At 39.1% G+C, this 26,701-nt stretch overlaps 1 protein-coding gene across 1 annotated transcript; it reads left to right on the top strand.

Moving 5' to 3' along the window:
- Positions 1 to 519: 519 nt before the first annotated feature.
- Positions 520 to 26,701, top strand: TSPAN14 (tetraspanin 14). Its single transcript, XM_009278811.2, has 8 exons — positions 520 to 612; positions 8,145 to 8,195; positions 13,817 to 13,963; positions 14,819 to 14,989; positions 18,498 to 18,623; positions 20,299 to 20,343; positions 20,879 to 20,998; positions 22,920 to 26,701. Exons 1-8 carry the CDS (start codon positions 532 to 534, stop codon positions 22,989 to 22,991), a joined length of 813 nt encoding a protein of 270 aa, XP_009277086.1. The 5' UTR covers positions 520 to 531; the 3' UTR covers positions 22,992 to 26,701.

Raw genomic sequence — 26,701 nt, 5'->3', positions numbered from 1 at the left:
AGAAACATTAAAGTATGGAAAAGACAGAGTACAACTGCCAATTGTATTTAGCAATCTGTATACACTGAGGTTTTCCAGGTAACCACTTCTAACTTCTTGCTAGCTGGGTTGTTGGATGTGCAATCCACAGGGTGTGTGTTTAGACTTTTGCATAAGACCAGGCAGCCATCTGTGTAAGTAAAATGGTTTTGAAGGAGTGAGAAAGCGGATGAATGTCAACTTGGTGATGCAAATCTTCCTAGGCTAACTGTATAGCTAGTTTCCTTTTTGGGTGTCCCTCCCTGTTACCACATAAGGGTGCTTAAAGAAGATAGGATTATTGAGCAACAAATACTTAGAGGGAGTTTAGGGTCAGCAGAAGTTTCTGAGCTGACTTTGAACATACTGCTGAATGGCATACGGTACAGGTTACTATAGTCCCTTTCTCAACAGAGCAAAAGAGATCTGGAAAAAAATCCTTTATTCTTAAAATCTTTCACTGCCTAACTCTTCTCATCCTTTCTCTTCTGTGCAGACGCTGTGCTATAGAAGATGCACTATTACCGATATTCTAATGCAGAAGTCAGCTGTTGGTACAAATACCTGCTCTTCAGCTACAACATTGTCTTCTGGGTGAGTACAAAATGTAGAGACTGAAATAGTTTAGGCATACCTTAGTCTTATTAACTTCCTGCGTATTTCTTCAAGAGGACAGGCTGAAATATTTACTTGAAAGGAGGAAGCTGATGTATGGTATGTCTTGGGTATTTTGGAATTGAAGAAGCCTATCCCATGTGAGAAAGTAACTATTATTGAAAATTATACGGATAACGATTCCTCACAATCTTTCCCTTCCTTGCCCCTTCCTCCTATCTTACCTTCTGAATGAAGATAAAGGAGTGAAGCAGATAAAACTGGTTTTCTTTTTTTTTTTTAATGGAGAAAGGAAAGATCTGCTTAAAGGATTTGTCAAAAGAAAATAGTATAGCCTCTACTGTTGCTGACAAGGCCTTTGTCTTTTGAATGATGGAGGCCATTAAATGCTGGTTGTGTTTGGGCAAAGGTTAAAGCTACCTTTCTTAAGGGCACTTAAGTGGTATGTTAAGTTGCTTCCCTGTTAAGTCTCTTCTAATATCTCCTTTCAGATCATCTTTGATCTCTGTGTTGGGGTGGTGTAGCTGTAAATACGCTATGCAGAAGAGAAGAAAGGAACTGCTCCAGAGATGTGTCAACAGCTGGCATTACAACATAGTCAAGATCTTAAATGTCATGCTCTGTGGGCAGCAAAATTGTCTGATACTGTCTTGAAATACTTAGCTAGGGACTAGCCTGCCTGTAATGTTTGTTTAGAATTGTGAATGCGAAAATGGTGCAAAACCAGGTGTGTGGTGTTAGATGTGTGTGATCATCAAGATCACTGAAGCACCTAACTGCCTTGGAAAAGGTGGTGATTCAAAGGTTAGTGCATAGTGTTGCATTAGAAGTAGTTAACATATCTGTGAGGGGGAGGTGAAGGTAAGGATGCAGTTCAGATAAACTTGATAATTCATTTCAAAACTTGCAGGTCAATGTTAGGAGTTCGCTCCTGAAGTCGTGGAAACTGCAGTCATGGAAAGGCCTGGGCAGTCATGGGGAAGTGCAGATACAGTGACTTGCCTGGTGCTAGCAGCTTTGATTAATGTTCTGATTCAGAGTTGAAATATTTCGTAGTATGGATAGCCGCTTCTAAAGATGTTTAGATTTTTTCAAAGCTGAACGGATCAGATAGTAAGAATGAAAGTACCGTATGTGGTTGAAGCAACTTGTTTTAAGAGTAAAAATTGATTCTCCTGATCCTGACTTGCCTGAGGTCAGTAGACATGCTAGAGAAGACTATATTAATTCTTCTTGTTTTCTGCGATTCCTTAAACCATGTCAACTTTTTACTACCTAAAATTTAAGATATGCAGAATTATTACCCAAATCTGTATTTAACTTCAGTAAAAAAAAGGGGGTTAGTGTAATAGTGCAATAATAAATTGCAGGCTGCAGAATCTTGTTCGTACTTGTCAATAATGACTTGGTATTTTGCTTGATTAACCCACATAAACTTCTGGTAAACTAGGTTGGCATTTCTGCACATTTTGGCTGCTTTGGCAGTATTTACGGTAGAAAATAAGCTTTTCTGAAAGCTGCATGTATGATGGACAAAACTCTGAATTAGTTTAGAATCATAGAAAAATCTAGGTTTGATGGAACTTCTGGAGGTCATCTGGCCCAATCTTCTGTTGAAAGCAAGATCCATAGGGTTCTCAAAGAGAAGAGCTGGGAGTCTTGTGAGCTTCTTACTCATCAATTTTCTGCTGTTTTCAGCCTAATAAAAACGTTAGAAGGCCAGGTAATACTGAGACTACAGTGTCTGGCTATTGCTGTTGAAAACCACAGAACTTTTTGCTACTGTCGCCACCTCTTGTTTACTAGTGCAATGTTTTAACATGATACTGTAGCATTAAGCCACAGGGGAGTTCATCCTTGTGTGGATAACAGGACAGAAAAGCTGTGTGTGGCTTGTGTAGAAACTTTTTTCCAGTAAGGGTTGATTGGCTATAATATTGCCATAGTGCAAATGCTCTTTAGTGATGATTTTCTCCCCCTAGCAATTGAGGATTGGCCTCGTATCAAAAAGTATGTGCCCAAAGGCCGCCAGCTCTGTAGTTATTTTTCTTCATCTGTGTAGCACAACTTCCATGTACCTGTAGTGGAGTGTGGTGCAATGAGAAGTAATATCCATCAAGCTGGTTTTCAGAGAAATCACTTTGTAACTGGGTGGATGCTCTTCAGCAGATAGTGTGGGGGATATGTGAGAAATTGGCAGACTCTTTTGTTCATGAATATATTAGGATTGTTCTAGACATCTGCTTTTTTTCTAGTGAGTGTCTCATGAAGTGGGGTCTGTTACTGTTTTTGATGGGTAAACAACCTTTGAAAAACTGAATTTTTTTGTCTTTACTGGGAAGACTATCAAGAATTTGCCTCTACTTTTTCACAGGAATTAATTTTATCTTTTTCTATTTTCTTTTTTTATTTCCTCATGTCATTACATTTCACTTTTTTCAAATTTCTTTTTTTACTGTATTCTCTTGAAATTAATGGTGAAGATCCAAGGATTTTTTTCTTTTCCTTAAAGAATCATTTTTAAAGAAGAGATGCAGAAAAATTGAGGGGAATTTGAAATACAGCTTGTGTGTTTCAGCTGATCTGTTGGCTGGAGGAATTGGTTTTCTGAACAGGTACTAGTAGTCTTGGTAGCTTGCTCAATGAATGGTCTGAGGCTTCTGCTGAGAAGTTATCATCAGGCTGACCTAGTAAATTACGTGTAACTACAGCTCTTTTGATAAGAGCGCGGCACCTTTAGTTGTAGAACAAGCTATGTAAATGTTGAGTGGGAGGGTAGACAGTCCTATAGGCAATGCATGAATCATTTAGCTGACACAGTGATTCAGGAGCCTGTGACATCCGGCTGGCTGGGATGACTAGTCTAACAGTCTTTTTAGTTAGACAAATCCATCGTGTGTAGAACAAAGTAAATTTTCTGCGTGCTTTAAAAGAACTGAAGGACTACAAAATCAGAAGGGAAATGTAACCATGACTGGAAAAAGCAGCATTTAAGGAGGGAATGTTAGTCTTGATTCACTTTCCTTGGCTTGCAGGACAGGTGCTTGTGGGAGCTTGTTTTGTGAGTGAGTGTGTTAGGAAGGGTGGCCACTATATAATGGGTGTGAGGGATAGTATTTAGATAGGTGTCCAGACAGCCTTTTCCCCCTTTAAGCTGTTACTGGAGGCATGATGGTAGCTCACCCAAGTCTCAGCTCACGACACAGTTTATTCACAAGCCAGGTAATTTGCATGTAAATAAAAAGTTGCATTTGTTCTTCTGTCACGCTTACTAAAGATGCATGTTGACTTCCCTGTTGTAGCTCTAGAGCTACTATCAGTGACCGTATAAACTTTAAAGTTAAAGCATATGGTGACTTAGTGAGTGGTTTACAGAATATTTAAACTTTTTAGTGGGTGGTTACTTTTCTTCAGTTTGTGTCATGTTTCAAATACAGTTCACATAAATTGGGGTGGAACAAAATCTTGAACTCAAAGAGGACAAATATGACTATTTTAATAATGTCAAGCTGACAGTTTAATCATTAGAAATCTGTAAATCTTCATTCTTTGGAAGTTTTTTTTTCAGGTGGGCAACTTGGCAATAGAAGGTTCAGTTCTGCTGGCTTTGAGTTAGTTGTGTATGACTGGCTTGCAAAATCACTTCTCTATTCTTTGTGCTTGGCTTTCCCTTGTAAGAAAGGGAATGGAGGTCATAAGAAGGCTCTGTCTTTCTAGGCATGATTTTAATGTGGAATTACTTTATTTTCATCTTGCTTTTTAAGCATGCTAATAAGGTTTAACTTCTCCAAGTACCCTTGTTTTAATGAGTAGTGATGAGGCAGTATTGCAACCATTAAGATAGCCCTGCAGGGAGTGATAAGAAGTTTAAGTGAAATTACCCTATTACAGCAAGGCTGGACCTCCTGTTGAGTTTTAAAGTTGTTGTTTTTTTTTTTCCAAATAGCTTCATTTGTCATAATGAAATTAAAAGACTGCAGTAATACAAGGTGAAGAGCTTGGTTCTGGCACCTTTCTGTTCTGAGTCATTGTGCAATTGAGTGAGTCTTTCTGTGAAAGCCCCAGTGGAGGGAGGAGGCAGGGGGTGGACAACTGACCTCAGGGGGAGTGCAGGGGTGTCCTGTCTTGGGGTGCAGGACTCTTCTATGCCTTCCAGCCTGCACTTGGGAAGGCCCAGGGAATAAAAGGAGGTGCCTCAATCACCTGTCTCTGGTGATTGCTTCTTTGTCTCCAGTTGAAAGATTTTTTGGGGTAGGCCAAGAATTGCACCTCAGCCAGGACATGGCTATTTCAGTGAACGATTGCATGTGTGCTCTGCCAAAGCCTTTTAGGTTGCATGTGAGCTCACTGCCTCTCAGGTGAATTGAGAGGAGAAGGTAAAATAGCTTTTAGCTGCTGTCACCTTGATTTATCTTCTAATGCTCTGTAGCTTTGTGTGTGGCTCTTAAGGGTTTTTGGAGGGGAAAAAAACCCCAACTTTTCACTCATGCTATAGGAGATGTGGCATTTTTGCCCTCAACGTCATGGTGAAGGGCAAAATTTCTATTAAGCTCTGGAAAAGAATTCTGAGCTCATTTTTGAAAAGTAAGAGAAGACCCAGGCTAGCATAAGATTTTCTTGGCTTTTGCACTGTATGTTGTTTTTCAGGAACATCTAAAACAGTAAGGCTGTGCCAGGAAGAGGAAAGAATCCACCACCAGGTGGTTTCCTGACCCTGAGAGGAAAAGTCTGGGAAGAGACAAGGGTAGGAAGGAAGGGCTGTAGGCTGCTGATTGCTCCCGCATGGGTGGAGCTACAATGTAAAATAGGATTGTCCATGGGGGTGGAAAAAGTGTTCTCTGTAAGAGTAACATTTTGTGCTTACAAAAACTGAGTGCGATAGGAATGCATTCCCATTGCTTCTAATTGGACCTTGAGGCTCGCTGACCCAAAATCAGTTTGTGTGCAAGGGTTGTCTTGCAAGATTACTTTTTGCTGCAACCTAGATTTGAGAAACAAATTGGACCTGTTTTCACAGTTACTAGGGTGATTCTAATAGCATAGTCAAAGGAATTCAAAGTGTGGTTGGGATGCTTAAACTAAGTGGTCTTGTGCACAGTGTCTTTGAGTCGGTGTCAGTATTGTACGTCTCTTGAGCAGAGCTTACAGCTTGATGCAATATGTTAATAATGTGGATTTTTCAGTTCTAAAGCAGGAAATGACCGAATGCTGGTTACTGGTTTTAGTTTCCTGTTCGAAGGGGTGCAGCTGAGCTGCTTTGTGTATGTTTCCATCTAACCTTCCATGCAGTATATGGCTTAAATGACTCTATGGCATAGAAGTGAGTTGGGAAGTCCAGTTTGTTCTTGCTTACACGTCATCCAGATTATGGTGAAAGGCGAATTTCAAAATGCCTCTCTTCTGAAATAGCTGGCTTGCTCACTCTCACCCTGAGAACACTCAGTTAGCATTGCAACTTCTCAGCTGCCTGTTCTCCCATTTACGTGGCCGGGTTAGTTCAGTGAGCTGATGAAGGTTAAAACTTCTCTTTCAGTTCAGGCTGGATCAGTTCCCTGGTCTGCCTCATAGCAGATTTAAACCATAAGATTTAGGGGTAATCTGAGTCAATATTCTGTTTATATCCATGTGTTTTTTAATAGTATTTTTAAAGTAGTGCTTTGATCCAAATCATCACTTTAAATGAACTTGGCTTATTCAGGGTCTGAGATGAGTAGTCATTGTGCTGTTGCTTATTAAACAACATCTGGAAATTTAACTTATTTAGCACTGCTTTGCCCAGTTGTAACTCTTTCCATGGATTAGTAGTGGATTTGGTTGATTAATCTGTGTGCTTAAGCCCTAAAATATGGCATATAATACTTCATGCCTAGACAGAAGTGTCTAACATAATTTGAGTAATTTTTACAGAATGACATGAATTACACTTACAGCCCTTTTTGGCTTTTCTTTCCCCCACTCCCCCCAGCAGAGTAAACCCAGAACAACTTCATTTGCCCTGAGTGCAGTTTAGGGTCAGCAGGCAGTGAACCCAGCCGTACTTAAAATCTACACATATATTTTCTTGTGTGACTGTAAAAGGGTCCCATTGCCTGTAATGCCCGTTTCGTTCATGGAAGGTGCTGCATTTCCTAGAGGAAAGGGCCCCTTTTTCAAAGCGTTTTTTTCATTTGTTGGGATTTACTTGTCAATGTGTGTAAGGCTTGGGGGGTGGGACCAACCTCAGTCCTTTATATAGAATCATTTAGGTTGGAAAAGCCCTTTAAGATCATCGAGTCCAACCGTAAACCTAACACTGCCAAGTCCACCACTAAACCATGTCCCTAAGCACCATGTCTACATGTCTTTTGAGTATCTCCAGGGATGGTGACTCAACCACTTCCTTGGGCAGCCTGCTCCAATGCTTGACAACCCTTACGGTAAAGAAATTTTTCCTAATATCCAGATCTAATCCTCCCCTGGTGCAACTTGAGGCCGTTTCCTCTTGTCCTATTGCTTGTTACTTGGGAGAAGAGACCGACCCCCACCTTGCTACAACCTCCTTTCAGGTGGTTGTAGAGCACAATAAGGTCTTCCCTCAGCCTCCTTTTCTCCAGGCTAAACAACCCCAGTTCCCTCTAGGGTGCTCTAGACCTTTCACCAGCTTTGTTGCCCTTCTTTGGAACCACTCCAGCACCTCAATGTCTTTTATGGTTACATGGACATAGCAGGGTGGAATGCCATTTTAGGTAATGAGAGTGAGCTGCCCTCAGTTCGTAGAGAGGTCATTTTAGTTTGATTATGGGAATTGGATATTAAAGACAAACTGCCTGAGAATGGAGAAAGGGAACAGAAGACTAGAACAAAGATCTCTTGCTTCGTTTGGATGAACATAATTCAGAAAAATTTATTATACAAACATGAATTGGTGAAGGGTTTGTACGTTGTCGATTAGATTTGTTGCTTATTGAAGTAAGTGGATGGACCATTACTCCAGCTTAATTCAAAAGGGCTTAAACAAGGTAAGGATTCAGAAGACAAACTGTTACCTAGTTAGAGAAGAGGCTAATATAATGAGCCTTGACACTGAGAAGTTATGAAGAATTAAGCATGGCTGCTGTCTGGGGGTGGTACTATAAAGTGACTAAATAGGGAATAACTTCAAAATGCATTAAATACTCTGAAATCTTCATTAGTGTGCAGGCAAAAGGTTTAGAGGAAGTCAATGGAACAAGGATAACTCCCACTTGCATGCTACTGTGTGGAATTGTTCATGTAGTACTGTGTGCTTCCTGAGTAATGAATAATCAAATTGAAATACTTTTAAAAAAGTAGTTTATAAAACGCAAGAATGCTATGGAATAAAAGCGCTCTAAATCCTTTTTGCAAGAGGTTGACTCATGGGGAGGAATGTCCCATTCTATTGTCTGAGATTACAGACAATATTTGTTTTACTGGAGCAACAGTGCTGCTGGCTAAGTGTTTGAGAATGTGTTGATTAGTATATCTAATTCACTTTTTTCTTTTTGTTTTAGCTAGCTGGGGTGGCCTTCCTTGCGGCTGGTCTGTGGGCATGGAGTGAAAAGGTAAGGGTAGAAATGGCTGGTCTGTCTTTGTTTGGTGGCTGCCCTCTGCTGCCTTCTCCCCCTGTAAAACTACTTCCTCGGGAAGCAGCAAAGGTTAAATGTAGCATCTGAGCTCAGGACCATGTTCAAATGATCTAAACTGAGTTTAGTAGGAGTTTCATTCTTGTCCCTGATCAGGTGTTAAGCTGTGGCCCTTGATGTTTAAATGTTTTTTGTAAACTTGTAAGAGCAGGATGCTAGGGAGAATTTAATCTTCATGAATAGTCTTTATGAACTGGTTCTCTTTTGAAAGCATGTTTTCTAAAATACACTTATCTACCCACCTCTTTTTCCTAAAAACAAGAAGCATTTGGGAGGAATGTAAAAGATATCTCTTTTTATATTTAAAAAAAAAACAAACAAAAAACCCAAACCAAACAAAAACCCAAACCACGTGTCTTTGGGACCATCTTTCTGTAGTATTCCAATCTTCAGGCCACCTGTTGTCTTCCACTTTACTCCCCGTGGAGTTGCTTAAGTGATTGTGTCTCCGTGTAGAGGAACAAAATTGGGGAACACGATCTAGCTGAATGACACTCATTTTTGGCAAAGGTTTCTTTCAGCTGAATAACTTTCTCAATCAGAGGAAGTCTGTGCGGATGTGTACCTACAGAGTTCTCCTGTTACAAGAGAAGAGACGGTATAGGTGTGGAAATGACTGGTCCACCCCCTTGTTATGAATGTGAAAGCATGGCTTTAATATGACTGCAAGCAGTAGGAAAAAGTGACAATTACTAGCAGATTTACTGATCTGCATCTTAATTAACAGTGGAGGGCAGGTGCCCTCACTGTTCAGTTGTGCTGCTGAGTAGGAATACTTCAATTACCATCGTAGTGTAACATTTCCTTAATCAGAGTGCTTATACGTACCAGCTACCCACATACAGAGAGGTTCTGGGATTCCTCCACTTCTTGGAAGTGAGAGTTTTATGATGATCTTAATGCTGAGGTATTTATTCTCCTTCTCCCAGCTCCCAATGTGCATGCACACATTCTCACAACTAGATTAGTGATATCATTGATACATAGCAAGCAGCCTATCTCCACACACAAATGCATTTACCTCCTATTCTGTTGTTACAAAAGGATTTTCTTTCCAACCCATTGGGGAGGATGTTAACCTTGTCTTGAATTTGTATTCTCTCATGTTCAGACATTATCTTCTGTTCTGTAAAGAAGCACATAGGATCTGTGTGGTTGGAAATGACTAGCTCGCAACTACCTCCATTTGTCAAATGGACCTTATGGTACACTGAAGTTACTAAAAGGCAAAGACAGACTCTTTCTGTCTTTATTTCTTAAATCTTGCCTGAACTATTTCTGCTCTCTGTCCTATCTTGCAAATAAGTGCATCAAAGCTTTTCCTGTGGTTTTGAACTTCTGAATGGCTCATGAAATCTGTACATTGTTTTTCATGTCTGTTGTTCTGTGCTATGTGGACAGTCCTTCATACTAGTGCCATTCTTCAGCCATAGTGCCTGTATGGATCTGTCTGTTTAGATAAACATCTCTGTGAACAATAGATGGGAAGTAAGAGAAAAACACTCCAGAAGCTGTGCTGCAGTGGTAAACCCAAAGATAAACTACAGGTGGTGGAAGAGTTTTGAACATCCTGTCTCTTAGTGCAACATGAAGTACATTGGGTCCTTTTGACTTCTCTGTTTCTGCTTGTCTTTTTCTTTTTCCACTAGGACTACACTTCAGATTGATTCCTCAGCAGTTTTTTTTTTTTCTGGATATAAATCCTGTGCATCTCTTCTAGCTGATAATTTATCGAAGTGAGAATGCTGGTTTGTGAGAAATGTTGAAAAAACTGTATGTAAAAATGTTACCTATCCTGATTTGCGTTACCTGTTTGAGTCAAATCCAATCTCTTTAACTGGTGTATCTAATTGGCCTATCCTTACGGTCTTATAACTGGGTTTTGTTATTCTGAACAGTCACGTAAAAGTTAAATTGCATAAAATTTTAAAAGTCTACACAATAAAAACTGGATAGATTTTAATATCTGTCACCCAAGAGATATTGCAAAAATCACTAAGAGAAAGTGAATTATAATAAACTGTTAGTAGAAGTAAGGTGAATAACACTGAGCCCTCTCATCAGGAAAAGTTTTCTATTGGTAAAACCATTTCAAGAAGGACACAAAGGAAGAGCTGGGAAACTAGAGGCTAGTCAGCCCAACTTCATTCCAGCAAGTTCACGGTTAATACCAAATGGAGAGGGAGTAGTCAGCCTTCTTCAAAGCAAGACCGTTATTTAGAGGGACTTCAAAAGCATGGAGAAATGGGTTGACAGGAACCTTATGAAAGTTTATTAAAAAAAAAAAAAAGGCAAGTGCAAAATCTTGTGCCTGAGATGGAGTAACCCCATGCATCAGCATGGGCTGGGGGTTGACTGCCTAGAAAGCAGCTTTGTAAGGAAAAAAAACCTTGAGCTCCTGTTGATCAGTAAGTTGAATATCAGGTGTGCCCTCATGTCAAGGCCAACAGCATACTGGCCTATATTGGCACCAGTGTGGCCAGTGGTTGAGGGAGGAGCTCCTTCCAACAATATTCATCACACTTGAGGCTGCATCTGGAGTACCATGTCCAGTTTTGGACTCCCCTGTGTCAGGCAGGTCTTTTCCAACCTTAATTTATTCTATGATTAAGTGTACTTATTCTTTAGTCTGCTGATCTTTGTTTGTGTTTGTACACAGAGGTATGTAAACTGCCTAAAAGTATGTGCATGAACTTGTGTTATCATCAGTGGCAGTGTGATATTGTGACAATCAACATCCAGTTTATGGAACTTCATTATAAGAAATCAACTCTGTCCTCGTCAGATGTATTTTGTAGTTTCCATACTATCATATCTCAAAACAATAACTGGTTTGGCATTTGTTAATGGGCTGTATTAGAGATTTTTTTTTTTAAAGACAATCCCTCTGTTGCCAACACGCTTCAGTTGAGATGGTGGCATAATGCTTACAAACTTCAAAAGAAAGTGGAAGACAAATTAAGCATGTACAGTTGAACTCTTAATTCACTGTTCTAAGTGACTGAAAGGGAAGACTTAAAGGCTGAGTTTTATTCTTGGATTTTTTGGCACTGACTTCAGGTATCAGACTTCATTTCTGTACACCTGTAGGAAATCCAGGTGCTGTTGTAAAGGGCAGCCTGTGCTTCAAAGAGCTCTTACCATCCTGAAGATGGCACAGGCAGAAGCATCCTTAGAGAGATGAGTAAGGTGGAATGGGGTAGTCCCCTGAATTAATTCTCTTGTTTACTTCCTTCCTTCAGGATTTTTCACTTAACATCTTTTGTTAGGTAAAAAAAACCCCACAGCCTTCTTTTCAAAAGAGAATGTTGTAAACATCAATTGTGAACATGAAGAAACTGTTGTGAACCAGCAACATCTGAGGGTGAATAATACAGCTCAGTTCCTGCCAACTTTTCTTCATAACATGCTTTGATCAGAGGAAGTTTTCTTCCAGAAGATGTTGCTTGAGCAAGTGAGATTGTCTGAAAAAAAGCTTGAGTTTGGGTGTGGGAAGGAGGTGGCTGCAAATAGTTGTCAAAGTTTCAACATCCTGGTCACATAGTATTTGGTTTCATAGTGTATTGTTTCTATAAAGACACTGAATTAGCCTAGCTAATCTTGGCGTGTCTTCCTTGATTGTGGGGTCTGAGCGAAGGTTTGATTAGATGGGACTCTCATAATTAACCCAGTAGACCAAGTTTGATAGTTAGCTGTGAGGTCTTACAGTTTGTAAGAATGGAAATATGTCACTGGTGACACTAACTAGAAAAGTCTTTGCTTCCCAAGACTTTCTGAATGCTGGGAAATCTATAAACTGTGACCACCAGGCTATTTAACTGTTGGTCACCAGCTATTGCAAGGCAATTCTGAATTCTACAGTTCAATTAATTTATTCTTTTCATCCCTTCAACCAGTTTTGGTAAAAACAACTCTATTGTCTTGCTGTTGCCAATTTAACAGCTCTAACAAGATCTGTTGTGGAACACATTATGAAAGAAGATGAACTCCTGTGTATCACTATAGTACTGTTCATCAGTGTCTTCATCAGCTGATGAAGTTTCTCCATGTGCACATTTTCTTCTAATGCTGTATTTTGAAGTCATTATTTTTGTTAAGTAAGCATTTAATTACAAAGTGATACGGATTTTTCCAAGGTATTCTCTTAGGATGTATATTCTTTGCACTTAACTCTAGCACAAATACCTGAGTAGCAAGATGAGAATTTACATTCCCTTGACAGAATTAGACTGCTTATATGAATTACGAGTCTCTCTGATATCTTTCTCTTATACTAAACTTAGCTTGAGAATATACTTTATAAAGAAAAAACCAAAAGATAGTAAACTTCTTGTTATGGGGTATTATACTGTGTTGATTTTTGTTATTTGTCTGTTTTAAAGGGAAAGTATTTCCTTATTAAAATGTTCTATGTATTGCTGATGAGTGTATGATAAACACTCAGACTATTGCAAGGCTGCCTGGATGTCCCTACAAATTGTTCTCTAACTTTAAGAGTTTCAGCTGTTTGTCCCTTCTGTCTTCTGCATGTTGCATCTTGTTCTTACACATTACATGAGAAGTTTGTGTTAAAGATACTTGATGGAATTTTAACGGTAGCTGGTATATAAACTTAATTTCTTTAAAACCTAGTCTAGAAATGATAAGGGCTTCACTGTGTTAGCATTACATTTACATAGACTTAGAAATTCTGTCCCAAGATCTAGGCAGACAGGCTTAATAGGTAAGATTATTGTCAAGATAAGTGGTGTCTCTGGAAAGTTAACAAAAGAAAATATTGCTGCTAAATTAGGCAAATTGGAGGTATGTTTTGGGGAATAGATAACTACTTTTGGTGTAAGAATTTCATCTGGGGTGAAAGGGGAATATTTAGAGTATACTTCTGTATTTTTGCAAGATTTTGGAGGAGCGTTCCTAAGACTATTCAGCACTAGAAGGGGTATAACTAAAATGTTGAGAGGAAAAATCTGCTTCCCTTGAAAACCAAAACAAGATTTTTTTCCCCTCCCTTAAAATGTCACCCATAACCTGCTTTGTAGTTAGAATGTCTCTCCCTTTCTGCCACCTAAACATTAGAATTGGAAAAATTATTTTCTTCATTTGTTTTTAAAGACTTTGAAATTGGAGGGCCCTTCTGATTGATGCATTTCAAGTCAATATAAAGCATTAATTCTTTTGCCTTGAAACTAAATGAATATTCAGTGATAGTATTGAGCTTTTGGCACCATCTTGTGGAAGCTTGTTTGGCAAATAGACCTAGGAGAATGTAATCTGAGAAGCTGACTGCACTGGATTTACTTATTAAAAGAATAGCTGTAACTTTGCATTAATACTTCCTCTGCTAGGGTGAAGAAAATCGGTATTGTCAATAACCATTTTACAACAAGACTTTTCCTTGTGGGTTGCTGTTGGCAAGCTCAAGGGTTTGCAACCAATTCATTTGGAATCATGTGGAAGTCATGGACATCCAGAAGGAATGTTAAATGAAAAACATGCTTATAATGGTCACTTTTTTCTGTTATCCTGTTTTTCTCTTTCAGGGTGTATTGTCTGATCTGACGAAGGTGACTGGTCTTCATGGTCTGGACCCAGTGGTGCTTGTCTTAGTGGTGGGAATAGTGATGTTTACTTTGGGATTTGCTGGTTGTGTAGGAGCACTGAGAGAAAACATCTGCCTTCTGAAGTTTGTAAGTAACATCATTATGTGAGTGGATTATTATGCCTGTGAAAGCTGGGAATGGTGGGTGAAGAACTAGTAGCAAACCCAGATAATTAATTTATAGAATTTGGTTTGTTACAACGTATATAGTAAACTTACTCCCCTGACGAGCCTCTGAGTAATGGTATTAAAAGCAGCGTAGGTTCAAACCTATGTGTATTCTTCCCCTTTCTGGAAAACGTTTCTTCCCTTTTTCAATCATTCTGCTATACAGTGATGTTGTTATAGTATGCATACCAGAATCTAGCATTGTGTATGTAATATCACAAAATACGATGTTCTGGAACATATTTAGTCAGTTAGGAATTACTGAGAGGAGATGGTATAGTGGCTTAGGAGAACAAAATCCCTTAAAATTTTCTTTTAAATGTTTGGTGGGCAAAACTTGAGGACTTTGGTGACTGATGTGAAATCTCTTGAACAGTTGTTTTTATACCGAGGTTTCTTCTTTGCTTTAGATCTGAAAGCAGTTAAGCTGGGCAAAAAATTACAAAACTGGAAACAATCCAAGAAGTGACATCAAGACTACTTTAGCCCTGTGTTTTGCAGATTCTTATTTATTAATACTTTCACTGTTGTGCACAATGACTGTGGTATGGTGCTCATTTTACTGTCAAGTTCAGGTGACCAAAACAAAAAGATAACTCCACCTTTTGGGGGTTTCTTTACATTGTATTCTCATTTAACAGGCTGTGTTCTCATGGTATCTGTACTGAGTGAGAATTTTAACCTAATTCTCTGTGTCTGTTTCTGGTGGAGTTGGAGTAGGGATGCATTCAAAATCAATGGATATTTTCTAATTTGGGACTCTTTTTTTTAATAGTTCTGTGGAGCAATTGTGTTTATATTCCTGCTGGAGCTGGCAGTGGCAGTTCTGGCTTTCCTGTTCCAGGACTGGGTGAGGGACAGGGTCAAGGAATTCTTTGAGAATAACATTAAATCCTACCGAGACGATATTGACCTCCAGAACCTCATTGATTCGCTACAGAAAATTGTAAGTTGATATCCTGTCACTTCTTTCATGCGTTCTAGGAGCATATGTAGATTTGGAAGTTTTCCTTTTTGTTACAGATTTATCATATTCTGTAGCTAATGCTGCTGTGTTACAGATGTGCTGTTTTGCTCTTTCTGCATTGAAAGCATCAGGGAGGCAAGCTGTTCTGAAATACAGTGCTGTTCTAACTGCGAATGTGGAAGCTCTGCCAAGCATCCATCTGCCTTTTGACTATCTTGACTTGCTCCCCTGTTTTGATCAGTGTTGCCCCAGTTTAAGTGAGAAGTGAGCAACAAAAAAACTTTTTATCCCGAAAAAACTGTGCAATGGAACTGGTAGTCCACACTCTTATTTTAGGAAGCACTGCAGTCTTGTACAGGGATGCAGCACAGGGCCTTTTGTTTTCTGAGATGCACCTCATCTTGAAGCAAAAGAGGATTTTTGTTAACTGAGGAAGGCTAGTCTCTAGTCAGGCAGTTGTCAAGGAAGGTTGAAACAATTCTACGCTCCTGTGGTCCTACAATGTTCCATTACCAGAAGACAGTGACGTACACCAGGAGTTGACAAGGCCCATGCTAGTAAGAGCCTGGTGGCTTTCATTCAGTCAGCTGCTTTTGTAATCATGCCCAGGAAACAACCAGTGAGGGTGACTCTTCCAATGTTTGTTTATTTATCTGGGGAAGAGTGGCTGGAAAGCTGCCTGTCGGAAAAGGACCTGGGGATGCTGGTTGACAGTCAGCTGAACATAAGCTGTCAGTGTGCCCAGGTGGCCAAGAAGGCCAATGGCATCCTGGTCTGTATCAGAAATAGTGTGGCCAGCAGGAGTAGGGAAGTGATCGTCCCCCTGTACTCGGCACTGGTGAGGCCGCGCCTCGAATACTGTGTTCAGTTTTGGGCCCCTCACTACAAGAAGGACGTTGAGGTGCTGGAGCGTGTCCAGAGAAGGGCAACGAGGCTGGTGAAGGGTCTGGAGAACAAGTCTTATGAGGAGCGGCTGAGGGAACTGGGGTTGTTTAGCCTGGAGAGAGGTGGGGGTCGGTCTCTTCTCCCAAGGAACAAGCGATAGGATGAGAGGAAATGGCCTCAAGTTGCGCCAGGGGAGGTTTAGATTGGACATGAGGAAAAATGTCTTTACTGAAAGAGTGGTTAAACATTGGACCAGGCTGCCCAGGGAAGTGGTGGAGTCACCATCCCTGGAAGTATTTAAAAGACGTGTAGATGAGGCGCTTAGGGACATGGTTTAGTGGGCATGGTGGTGTTGGGTTGACGGTTTGACTCGATCTTAGAGGTCTTTTCCAACCTTAATGATTCTATTTGTGTGTGGTTAAAAAAACATATATAGAGAGAAACAAAGTACATATGCGAGTACTTCATGAAGAGGTAAAATGGTTGTCTCCTTTATATATTTTTTTTTCCCCCTTATTAAAATGGTTGTCTCCTTTATATATTTTTTCCCCCTTACGAAAGAATGTTGGTTTTGTCTGTCTTCCATCTTCTAGAAGATCATGTCTAGAAATCTGTGCTCACAGCTCAGTTTGATAGCAAAGCACGTTTGGTCAGCTGTATATTACCAGCAGCACCTATCCTGTTCATTCACTCTTGTGTGCATTGATACGGAAGCATCCTCTGACTAGGCTGCCTGGGTGGATTTCAGTGCTGTTTTGCTTTAGCTTTCGGTGCTAAGGGCACCTTTTTGTAAGGTAGGGCTCCTCCTGGCCATGACCAACACCAGTAATTGTCTCAGTGTTGTCTGCTCTGTTGTTGCTCTTTCTGTTTATCTAGTTTCAGTGGAGTCAGCCAGGCTAATATGCTAAGCTGATTTACAGTTGAACTCCAGTTAAATACTTTTCAATGAAAATAAAAGGCTGAGCTTACTAAAAGGAGTTCACTAGCCAGATTAACAAGCTAATAAACCTGAAAAAGGAAAGACCAGAAGAATCTCTGAATCGGCCTGTCGTTGATCCATACCTGAAAGTACTGAGGAAGGAGGGGAAGTATGCAATGCGGATTAGCAAGCGTAGTTCTGCAGGGGTTGAACAACAAGGTGCAGCAGTGTGTTCAAATGCCTCACTGAAACCCATCTTCTAAGGAGCCATGCTCTTTAGGCTGACTTGCTGTGTTCTCAGTGTGTGCCTTGGGACCCAGAGAGCTTTTTGTAGGCAGCTCCTGCTCTGGCTAATTATATTATTTTCAGGCTTGTAAGTGACCTCGTAGTCTGTACCTTACTAAGGTAGATTAGCATGTTTAGTGGCTGTATGGCTTTTTACAAAGGCGTAGATGTGTGAGGGAGGAGGGACTAGAAAGACAGAAATGCACCTCTTTTGCTTTCTTCATGGTAAATGTATTAGTGACTTAAAATAATTTTTTCTTGGTGCTTTTTCTATTCTGACCATTCCGTTCAGCTCTCTTTAGTTATATTTCCTGTGAAAACTGTGTAAACAATTCTGCTGTCTGTTTGCATCTGTGAGTGACTTAAAATAATTTTTTCTTGGTGCTTTTTCTGTTCTGACCATTCCGTTCAGCTCTTTTTAGTTATATTTCCTGTGTAAACAATTCTGCTGTCTGTTCGCATCTGTGTCTGTCACAACTTGATAACTTCTGAATTCATTTACTGACTTCAAGTCTTGGTGGTCTCACAGACAGTTAGGTTAACACAAGTTTTGTGAAGACAGGCAGCGGGCAGAGGAGAGATGCTAGAGATATCCCAAGAGGATGGAATTTCATGAGGTACCAGGAAAATCTGTGTGATGGTATAACGTTTCGAGTACTCAAATTATAGAGAAAGATTTGTGCCATTAAATATATAGGCCAGTAAACTGCAAAGCATAACTTAATAAAAAACTAGCTTCCATTAGTTCCAGGAATTAAACATTCCTTGAAATGTTGGGATTTTCCCAACCTGCAAGTATGGTAATTACATTACACTGTTCAGGTCAAGAAACTTATGTGAAATACTTGTCGAGTTGACTGACCTTTGAGCTAGTGAGACTTTACCAGTTAATCCATTTAGATATGAAAACCTCATTTAAAGGAAAGGAATTATATTCACAAATGTTTGGATCCACTTTTTACAATAAACAAGGAGAAGAAAACTTGTTGATTCATGAAGATTTAAGGATGGAGTCACAAACTTAAAGAAATATTTTTCATAGTATTTCTGGTTTTGGTTGACTTGGAAATAATGGGGTACAAAGCATTTGTATGAACTTACTTTGTTGCACCATTTATGGTTGTACACTGATTGCATCTAGCAATTGCATCTAAAGTGATAATTTTCATGATTTTGCTTGTCACGCTGACACCTATTTCCAGGAGCAGTATGCCAAATGTATTGCTTTGATTTCATAGAGCCGCAGTATTGATTACTCTTTTTTTTTACTCTGATGTTGCCATTGATATTGCACAGCCTTAGAGAAAGTGAAGATGATAAACAAATATCATTCCAGAGAGTTCGTTCAATTGTCTCTAAAATACCCCCAAATGCTAAGTGTTTGTTTATCTGTTGCAGAACCATTGCTGTGGTGCCCAAGGTCCAGATGACTGGGACTTCAACATATACTTTAACTGCAGCAGTGAAAGCAAAAGTCGTGAGAAGTGCGGCGTTCCTTTTTCCTGTTGTATATCTGATCCTGCCGTAAGTTGTTTCCTGGCTTTGTATTGCTTTGATGTTGTTGGAGAGTTATGAAAGGAAGCAGTTCCTGAATACGGTGTGATGGCTAGGGCTTTAAAAGGTCTTCTAAATGATCAAAAATTACTCTTGCGCAGACAAACTCTTTTCATGTTTCTGTTCCATCCTTTTCAAAGTCCAAACGTGGCAACCTGTTATACAGCTGAAAACTTATTGTCACCAGGAATTCAAGCTGTTTTTGTATGGCTTGAGTCTGCGAGTATTGATGGCTGATATTTTTTTTTATTCCCAATGCGTTGTTTCCTTGAATCCCTGGCTGCTATTATCTAGCTTGTAAGGACCTGAGAGCACTGTCTAAGCAGTGTGTTTGCCCCAGTTAGGATTAATGTTACACCACCCCTCTGCCAGACAAGTAGGAGTAACTCCATTTGCTGATTGTTTATCAGCAACTAGTAAAGTGTTCGTGCACAAACTCAGTTTGAAGCATTTGAGTCAATTCTCTGGCTTTGGCAAGATTTAGGTGCGTATTGGTTTGATCTGTTTAGTAAACTTTAGGAATCTGACCCTTTCAGTGGAAGCCAAAATGTGGAGGTAGGAACTAACGTATAATGCATTATAGTATTAGTGGGAATAGTTACAGCTCAAAGTCAGTCCAGCAGTCCTCGTGCGGAGCAGATGGCCGTTGGTAGGTTATACTAATGCTTTCGATTGCCTTGGAAATCAGCCAGGGAAAGACTTTGTCAGAGAAATATTCCATGTTTGGATTCCATGGTAATTATTTTCGACTTTAATTTGGAGCAGTACTATTCCACTGCAACTTTTTCTGTTGCTGGTGCTGTATTTAAGGAGACATAAGTAAGGTTAAATCTTTTTAATATGAGATTCTACTTCTAATATTTCAATATAACTCACTATGCATTGTGTAAACTATGCTATAATTGTGTAATGGATACGTTTTCATAAGTCTCATACAGAGAAAACAAAAAATGTCTTAAAAGGACTGTCTTTGCATTTTTGGAGATAAATATTGTCATTGGGTGGTGTGGGGTTGTGATCTGGAAGGTGTTTATGATCTTCCTACTTGGGATCTGCAACTGGAGTGTTTTGTCTTCAAGACTAGGTATATCTTGGAGCTGGGTTATGTGTGAGACTTTGAACTGTCAACTCAGGGGGCTCAAGTAGCTTGCAGCTGTTTCTTGTTTAACTGATTGAGATAGCAAGTTGTATACCACTTGAAATGATGGAGTTGTAAGGCATGTTTCTCCACTGCAGGTGTAGATTAATCAGCCTGGTACCTTTATTGTTACCTCAGTGTTTAGGTGTTATATGAAATAGCTAACATGAAACTGATCTTGGAAATGCAGATGTCTTATCTCTATGCTGGCAGTACAGTTGCTATGCTTTATGTTAAAAATTTCTTGCTAGTTGAAAGCCAAGCGATAGAAGAAGCTGGCATTTCTGGTGGAGGATGTTTTCCTGCTAGTATACACCTCTGCTTTGTCGTTACTTCTCTCGTGTTCTGCTAGTGCTTTGCTCATTTTTTACTAAAAATGCTTCTTAAAATGGTTGGCTCCGACAGTCCTGATTTGTTTGTCTGCGAATCTAAAAGACAGCAAAACTTCCTGTGAACAGAAGTGAGTAGAATTCAATTGATTTATTTTAAATCTTTTTTGCTTTGCAGCAAAAAGTTGTGAATACACAGTGTGGCTATGATGTCAGAAAGAAGGTAAGGTGCTGGGATCTTGCTGTCTGTCATGTTCTGTGCCTGTATAGGCAAAACTACAAAAATGGTGGAATTTCTGAGAGAGATGTCAGCTTAAAATTCTGGGAAACAATCGACTGTGCTACATCATACTACAAGTCGAGTGTGGTAGAGATTTTCCTTTGTTTAAAGTAAACTTGTACCGTGGGAGGGTGGAGAAAACGAGTGATGGAACAGGTAAAAGAAAAGGTGTGTTTCAAAAAGGGGTAGGACATGCATTTCAAATGTGCATTTCAATTATTAGTTCTAATAGTCTAACTCTGAATTCTATTATCTACTAATTCTAAAGTATTCTAGTAACAGGATTTGCTGGAAGATACTAACATCTATGTCCGACATTCCCTGATTTAATATGGGCATATATGTATTTCTGGAGTCTGGTTAAAAACATACTGCATAAGTGACAAATCATTAGTTTAGCTATATCATGTGATTGACTGATCTTATAATAAACTTGAGCAGAAAAGTAATATTCTTATTCTTCCTCTCTACATTTCAGAGCAAGAGGCAATGGCACGATCAGATTTTTGTCAGAGGATGTATCCTTGCTCTTGAAGCGTGGTTACCCAGAAATATCTACATTGTTGCAGGTGTCTTCATAGCTATCTCGCTGCTCCAGGTTAGTTTTTTGTTACGCTACTTTGAAAAAAATTTCAAGTTTGCAGATACAGACCTGCTGAAGGTAAGAGTAGTTATGGAGAGAGGTACAGTAAATGTTTTGACACAGTGCTTTTTTTTTTAGGTATGAGAATAACATGGCAAAAAAAAAATATATAGGGATTGGGGCTTAGAGTGAAAATATCCGATATCAACTAATTTAATTCTGTCGAAATTATGTTCCTCAAAGCAATGAAGGTCATTATAAAAATACAATTATAATACATATAGTATATGATGATTGTGATGTATACTGCTATAGATCAATACAGCAATATGCTAATATATGACTATTTTATATAATAATGTGATAAAATAATATATTTCTTACATTTCAATATGCTGTGAGGGAGGGGAGATCTTCTGGTCATCTACTCCACTGGATCTGAACTACAGCATTCTAGCACAAACGTGAAATCACTGAAATACAATTCTGTCCTTCATGCTAAGATTACCACTCAGCTGGCTGTAAGTGATGTGTAGCACACTGCTCAAAAAAAGTTGAGAACGGAAGAGCAGGGAAACAGGTGAACAGGTTGCAAATGTGATATTAGCAGAACCAGATGAAGGAGTTGCTGGGACTTCTTCCAGTACCTTGTTGGTGCTTTGGTACATCAAAGAAAAAGAACCAAAATTCTCAGTAAGACATATCAGATTGCTTCTTTCAAGGTGGATCCCGCTTTCATTGTGGCAGTTGTTTATACTTACCTAAATTTCTTTGCTATGGTACTGCTTCACTTCAGTGGGAAACAAATTTTACTACAGAACGTATTTTCCATTTAACTGAAAATAGTTGAGCATAGAGTGCTGGCAAAATACCTTTTTCCAGCCATGGCAATACTGCCCTCTTGCTTGGGTTTTGATATTTTATCACCATCTAATGCTAGTGCTTCATGGCTTTGAGAGATGCTGTCCTGAGGACAACACCTTCAGTTAGGAAGATGTTCAAGATGTGAAGTCTAATCTTTTGGCAGTGTGTCAACTGACAATAACTTGATGTTGTTCTTATTCATGTCCTGAGTCTCTGTGAAACCACTTTCCCAGTCACTGGTATTTTCAGATTGGGTCTTTCTTGTGCATTAAACTATTTCATGGTGGGACTTGAGAGTTAGACAGGTTATGTCTACTTCTAAAACAAATCTTTTGGCTTTTCCAAAACTTCATCCCAGTCTTTTGTTGTTTTTCTGAGAATGTTTAAGGAAATGTGCTGAGTTAGGAATTCATCTTCAATTTGTAAAGGAAGATGTCCCCGAGAACTCGAGTGAACGTTAAAATTTCAAATTTACATGTCTCAGAATAATCTGGGACTTTCCTACTACCGTTTGTGACAAGAATTTCATTTTAGTACAGGTAATAGTACATTCTGTATGTATTTTAAAAAAAAGATCAGAAAATTGACTGGATTACCCAAAGTTGTGGAATGAATGAAAATGTCTGATTTGTAAGTTTACCAATAGGTAAGTGTGAGCGTTACAAGACTCAAGTAAACTTGGCTGAGAAGATTTCTTCCAGCTCTAGGGCATCTAGAAGCTTATTATCTTGAATGCTCCTGAAGTGTTACATGAAAGCATCTTTTTTCTCATGCATTTTATTTCCTGCAAGATTCTGCTGCTTTTATTACTTTTTAGTAATAGCCATGCTTTGACAGATGATCCTGGCTATGAAATGGTATCTGAACCTGCAAACGCTTTATGAATGCATATCTTTATTCACAAGAGTAGTTGTACTGACATCGGTACAGTGTGATAGAAACACATAAGAAGTAGGTTCCCATTCTGCAATAATGACTAATGGTAATAGGCTCTAATTTTTAGAAGCATCTTGCAGACTGGTACATTACAAGTGTTTCATCTCACAAATGGTTTGTTTTTTTGTCTCTTTAGATTTTTGGGATTTTCCTAGCCAGGACATTGATTTCTGATATTGAAGCTGTAAAGGCAGGTAATGCCTTCTGAATATAAAAGCAGAAACGTGTTGCAAAAAAGTATATTTTACGGTTATTGGTCGGACACCAAGGTGGAAGAAATGCACGGACCATGAAATACTCCTGTTATTAAAAGCCTTATGTGGATTTTACCCCGCTCACGCTTTTTGTTAGAAGCTGGTACAAAAAATTCTCCAAACACACACCTGTCTACCTTTTTTCTAATGAGACAACTCTGCACCAGCATTGATCTCTGAGCAAGAAATGGCATTTCCCAAGACATTGGCGGAACAAATTTTAAAGATTGTAGCAAGGAGACATGAAACTGCTGTAAACACTTTCCTTGAAGGATTACCATGAAGATTGTTCTGTTTTCACTCCCAACTGTCATCAATCTCAAAACATAATCATTTCAGAAGGCGTGCTGATTTCTTCAGAATCTTGAAATTGGTTTAATCTCTACAGTAGACTCATGCAGTCATTTTTTGGCAAGATACCCAGCAACCATAATAGTCATGGTATTGGAAATTGGAAAAAAAACCAGTCACAAATTGTCTAGTTCTTTAATTGTTTTTCAGTTGTGCAGAAGTAGGCCTATTTCTGTTTGACTGGGAATAACGTAGATGTCTCGGGAGCAGGAACTTGTGCTCAGCATCAGAGTTTGAGTAACCCATGCTGTTTTGAAAACACAGGCCTTTTCTCAAGAGGGGAAAAATCTGACTATCTGTAGCATTATATGTTAGCAATCTGCATTGCAGGCAAGGGGGTGTGAATCCCCGATGCTGTTTCCTGTCTGAAAAAAATGTAAATATTCTTTATTTATAGAAGAAAAACCACTTAAAATGCTTAGCTTTTCATTGATCAGTAATATCTTTAAAAAGCGCTGTCTGCAGAAATTTCAAAATGCAGCTTGTTTCAGTAGGTAGCAAGCATGCTATGCTAGCTGTTGATGGCTTTTGCCTTTCCTCTGGTTTCTCTCACAACTGCTATATTGATCTTCACAAGTCCAAACTGCTAATACCAGGACTGATGAAGAACATTTAAATTCAGCATTGATCCCTACTGAAATCTGTTCTTTAATGAGGAAATACACATTTAGTGAAAGATTAGAGTTGTTGAATTTTTAAATCTTCTGTAAAGCTATTGAATCATCAGTTCTGCTTGTATTCTCATACGTAGTTCAAATGCCAGTCACAATATGGTGAACCAGAACGATTTCTTCAGAGTAATTTTCTGCATCGAACTGAACTACTCCTGCTGAAGTCAAATTTTTTTTATTTTTATCAGAAGAAAACTAAACTCTCTTCTTCCCATCCTCCCTTCTTGGGGGTTCAGTAGATGGATCTGTAGCTCAGTAAGAGTCCAGTCTTCTCTAAAAGACTTCGGCATAGTATTTTTAACTTTAAGGTAAAGTATGTGACTGGAAAAGTTCTCGAAATAGCTGTAGCTGTCAGTTTTACTGTGGGCCATATAATTAACATTGTTTACTGCTTCCAGTGACACCAATTTTTTCAGGGAGAGCAGGTTTATTTACAGTGCCTAACATAGTGTAAATTTTAGAAAAGTATATATTTTTATAATATTTTACTACATGTAGTCTGCCTGAAGGATTTAGTACTTGTCTTTCCAAAGTATATGGCTTTTTTAGGAAGCCAAACTTTTAAATATCTCTCTAATGTCCTTTTTTTCTATTATGCATGTATTAACGAACATTTCACTGGCAAAAGCTGATCAACAGTATGAATCTTTGTGTCTGTATTGATTGTCCAGACATCCTTCTAGCTTTTAATCTGTGAAGCACTTCACAGACAATGCTGTACTTCTCATGTGTACTTCAGTTCAGCTTTCATAGTTCTTTTTCTGGCCAGCGATTAAGACACAACAGGAAAAGGAAGCTTGTCTCAGGATGGCTGATTTCCTTACAGTAGCAGAGAACAGTCTGCTATTACTCATCTGAAAAACCTGAAAGTAAAATCGCTGGAAGTGCACTGTAATTTTTTTTGTTTTGTTTAGCTTTGAAATACAACAAGAAAACAATAGCAGTAGATCACTGAGGGGAGAGCAAGAGGCATTTCTTCTGTAGAGCCTTGAATTTGAGGTCTGTATTACTTATTTGTTGAATCTAGTCCCTTAGGAGCAGCCAAAAATTTGCTGCTGTTACTGCTACTTTGCAAGCAGCAAAGCAGTGTCCAGCAACCTTTGCTTTAAACTCTGGTGCTTGAAACTTTACAACACCTCATCAACCAGCTTACTCTGTTAAGGTTATGTGTGGTAATCTAATGTATGTAAAATTGGAGAAGGATGCTTTCTATTTGTAACTTTTTATTCGTAAGACATTGCATTGAAAATTGCATCTAGGGAGTACGTTTCCCTTTGCCACGTTTTGACACAGAAAGCTCCTAATGCTGGGAAGTAATTTCAGCAGTTGGTGAACATCATCACGGTGTCAAAGATACCTGTGGAGTTCATGCACCGAAATTAGCTGCCGACAAGAGCCAAGTGTCATGGATCAGGATTCCAGTGTCTGCAAGTCTTGCCAAGTTGCCTGAAGACAAATGAATACTTGGTTTCCTTTTGAAGTACTGTTTGTGTGCAAAACAGAATTTGATTGAAGTGTTGTCTTTCCTCAGTTTGTTCTTACTGGCTTTGGCCATATTAACACCAGCTTTGTATCGATGCTCCAGTTATCTGGAACTGAATTCAAGAGAGCAAGTTCAATCTATTTGAGGATCTTTAAATTCATGGAGTGGTTTGTTTTCACTGTGGATAAACTTCTTTGTGCTTCTTCAGTATCACTTATAAAACCCTGGGGCTCTAGGCTGGTTTACCCCTAGACATTTTGAAATGCACCCCCATTGGTGGTACACATGACTAATGTAATTTCAGACTTGGAAGGGGAATACTTTCTTACCACTTTCTACTTAGTTATATTTAGCACCTTCTCTTGAGGACCTGCAGTGGCGTCATGGCTGAAGATTTAGGTTATGGTTTAAAAAAGTCCTGTCAGCAAAAGCAGTTGGGTGTGAGCCTGCTTCTAAAGCCTTGAAGGAGAAGCAATTCAATGATCTCAAAGAGGTTTGATAAATTGTTGATGTTGAGATTTCACTGGTTGCATTTGGAACAACTCCACAAACACTACAATGGAAACAAGGTTTTTAATGAAGATGTCAAATACGAGATCAGACTTGAATAACTGGACTGAGAGAAGGAAACTTTTCAGTGTGATCGCTTTTATTTCTCAGAAATGAGCACAATTTATTTCTGTGAAGTAATGTATTTATTTGTCAGTATGTTTGACAGTGCAACTGCCCTTTTCTTTCTATTAATATACCTGCATTTGGACACAGTTTCCCTGTATGCGAAGAGGAGGATGAATATAAGCACTGGAAAAAAGTGCAGTGACCAAAGGAGCTTCGGTCACCTCCTGAAAACCTGAATACTTCTTCCCAAGGGGTCTTTAGTTTTGGTGACCTTCATACAGTGCCATGTGGATAGACTTGCACCTCCAGTCCATTGAGGTCGATGTGGCAATTGGCTTACACATAGAATTGCCTTGTGTTTGTCTCCCCATTCCATCCTTTCCTCTTCCTTCCCCCTGCTGCCTGTGGGTTATTATGCAGCTTGAACGTTGTTTAGCCAGTGGAAGGGGAGGTTCTGTCTCTTCTTCCGAGATGGCTTTTCTCAGTGACTTTCAGTATATTTTTTTTCTCAAGCCTTAAATTTGATTAAATAAAATTTAAT

This window comes from Aptenodytes forsteri, unplaced genomic scaffold, assembly GCF_000699145.1.
Source record: "Aptenodytes forsteri isolate BGI_AS27 unplaced genomic scaffold, ASM69914v1 Scaffold226, whole genome shotgun sequence".
Classification (NCBI taxonomy): domain Eukaryota; kingdom Metazoa; phylum Chordata; class Aves; order Sphenisciformes; family Spheniscidae; genus Aptenodytes; species Aptenodytes forsteri.
Note: the sequence above shows the minus strand (reverse complement) of the source record. Positions and strands in the feature narration are given on the sequence as shown.

Bases quoted from the DNA above. Each gene is read 5' to 3' on its own strand.
- TSPAN14 (XM_009278811.2), top strand. From the start codon at position 532: ATGCACTATTACCGATATTCTAATGCAGAAGTCAGCTGTTGGTACAAA. The intron at 18,624-20,298 runs GTAAGTTGTTTC...TTTGCTTTGCAG, and splicing joins GTTGTATATCTGATCCTGCC to CAAAAAGTTGTGAATACACA. The intron at 20,344-20,878 runs GTAAGGTGCTGG...TCTACATTTCAG, and splicing joins GCTATGATGTCAGAAAGAAG to AGCAAGAGGCAATGGCACGA.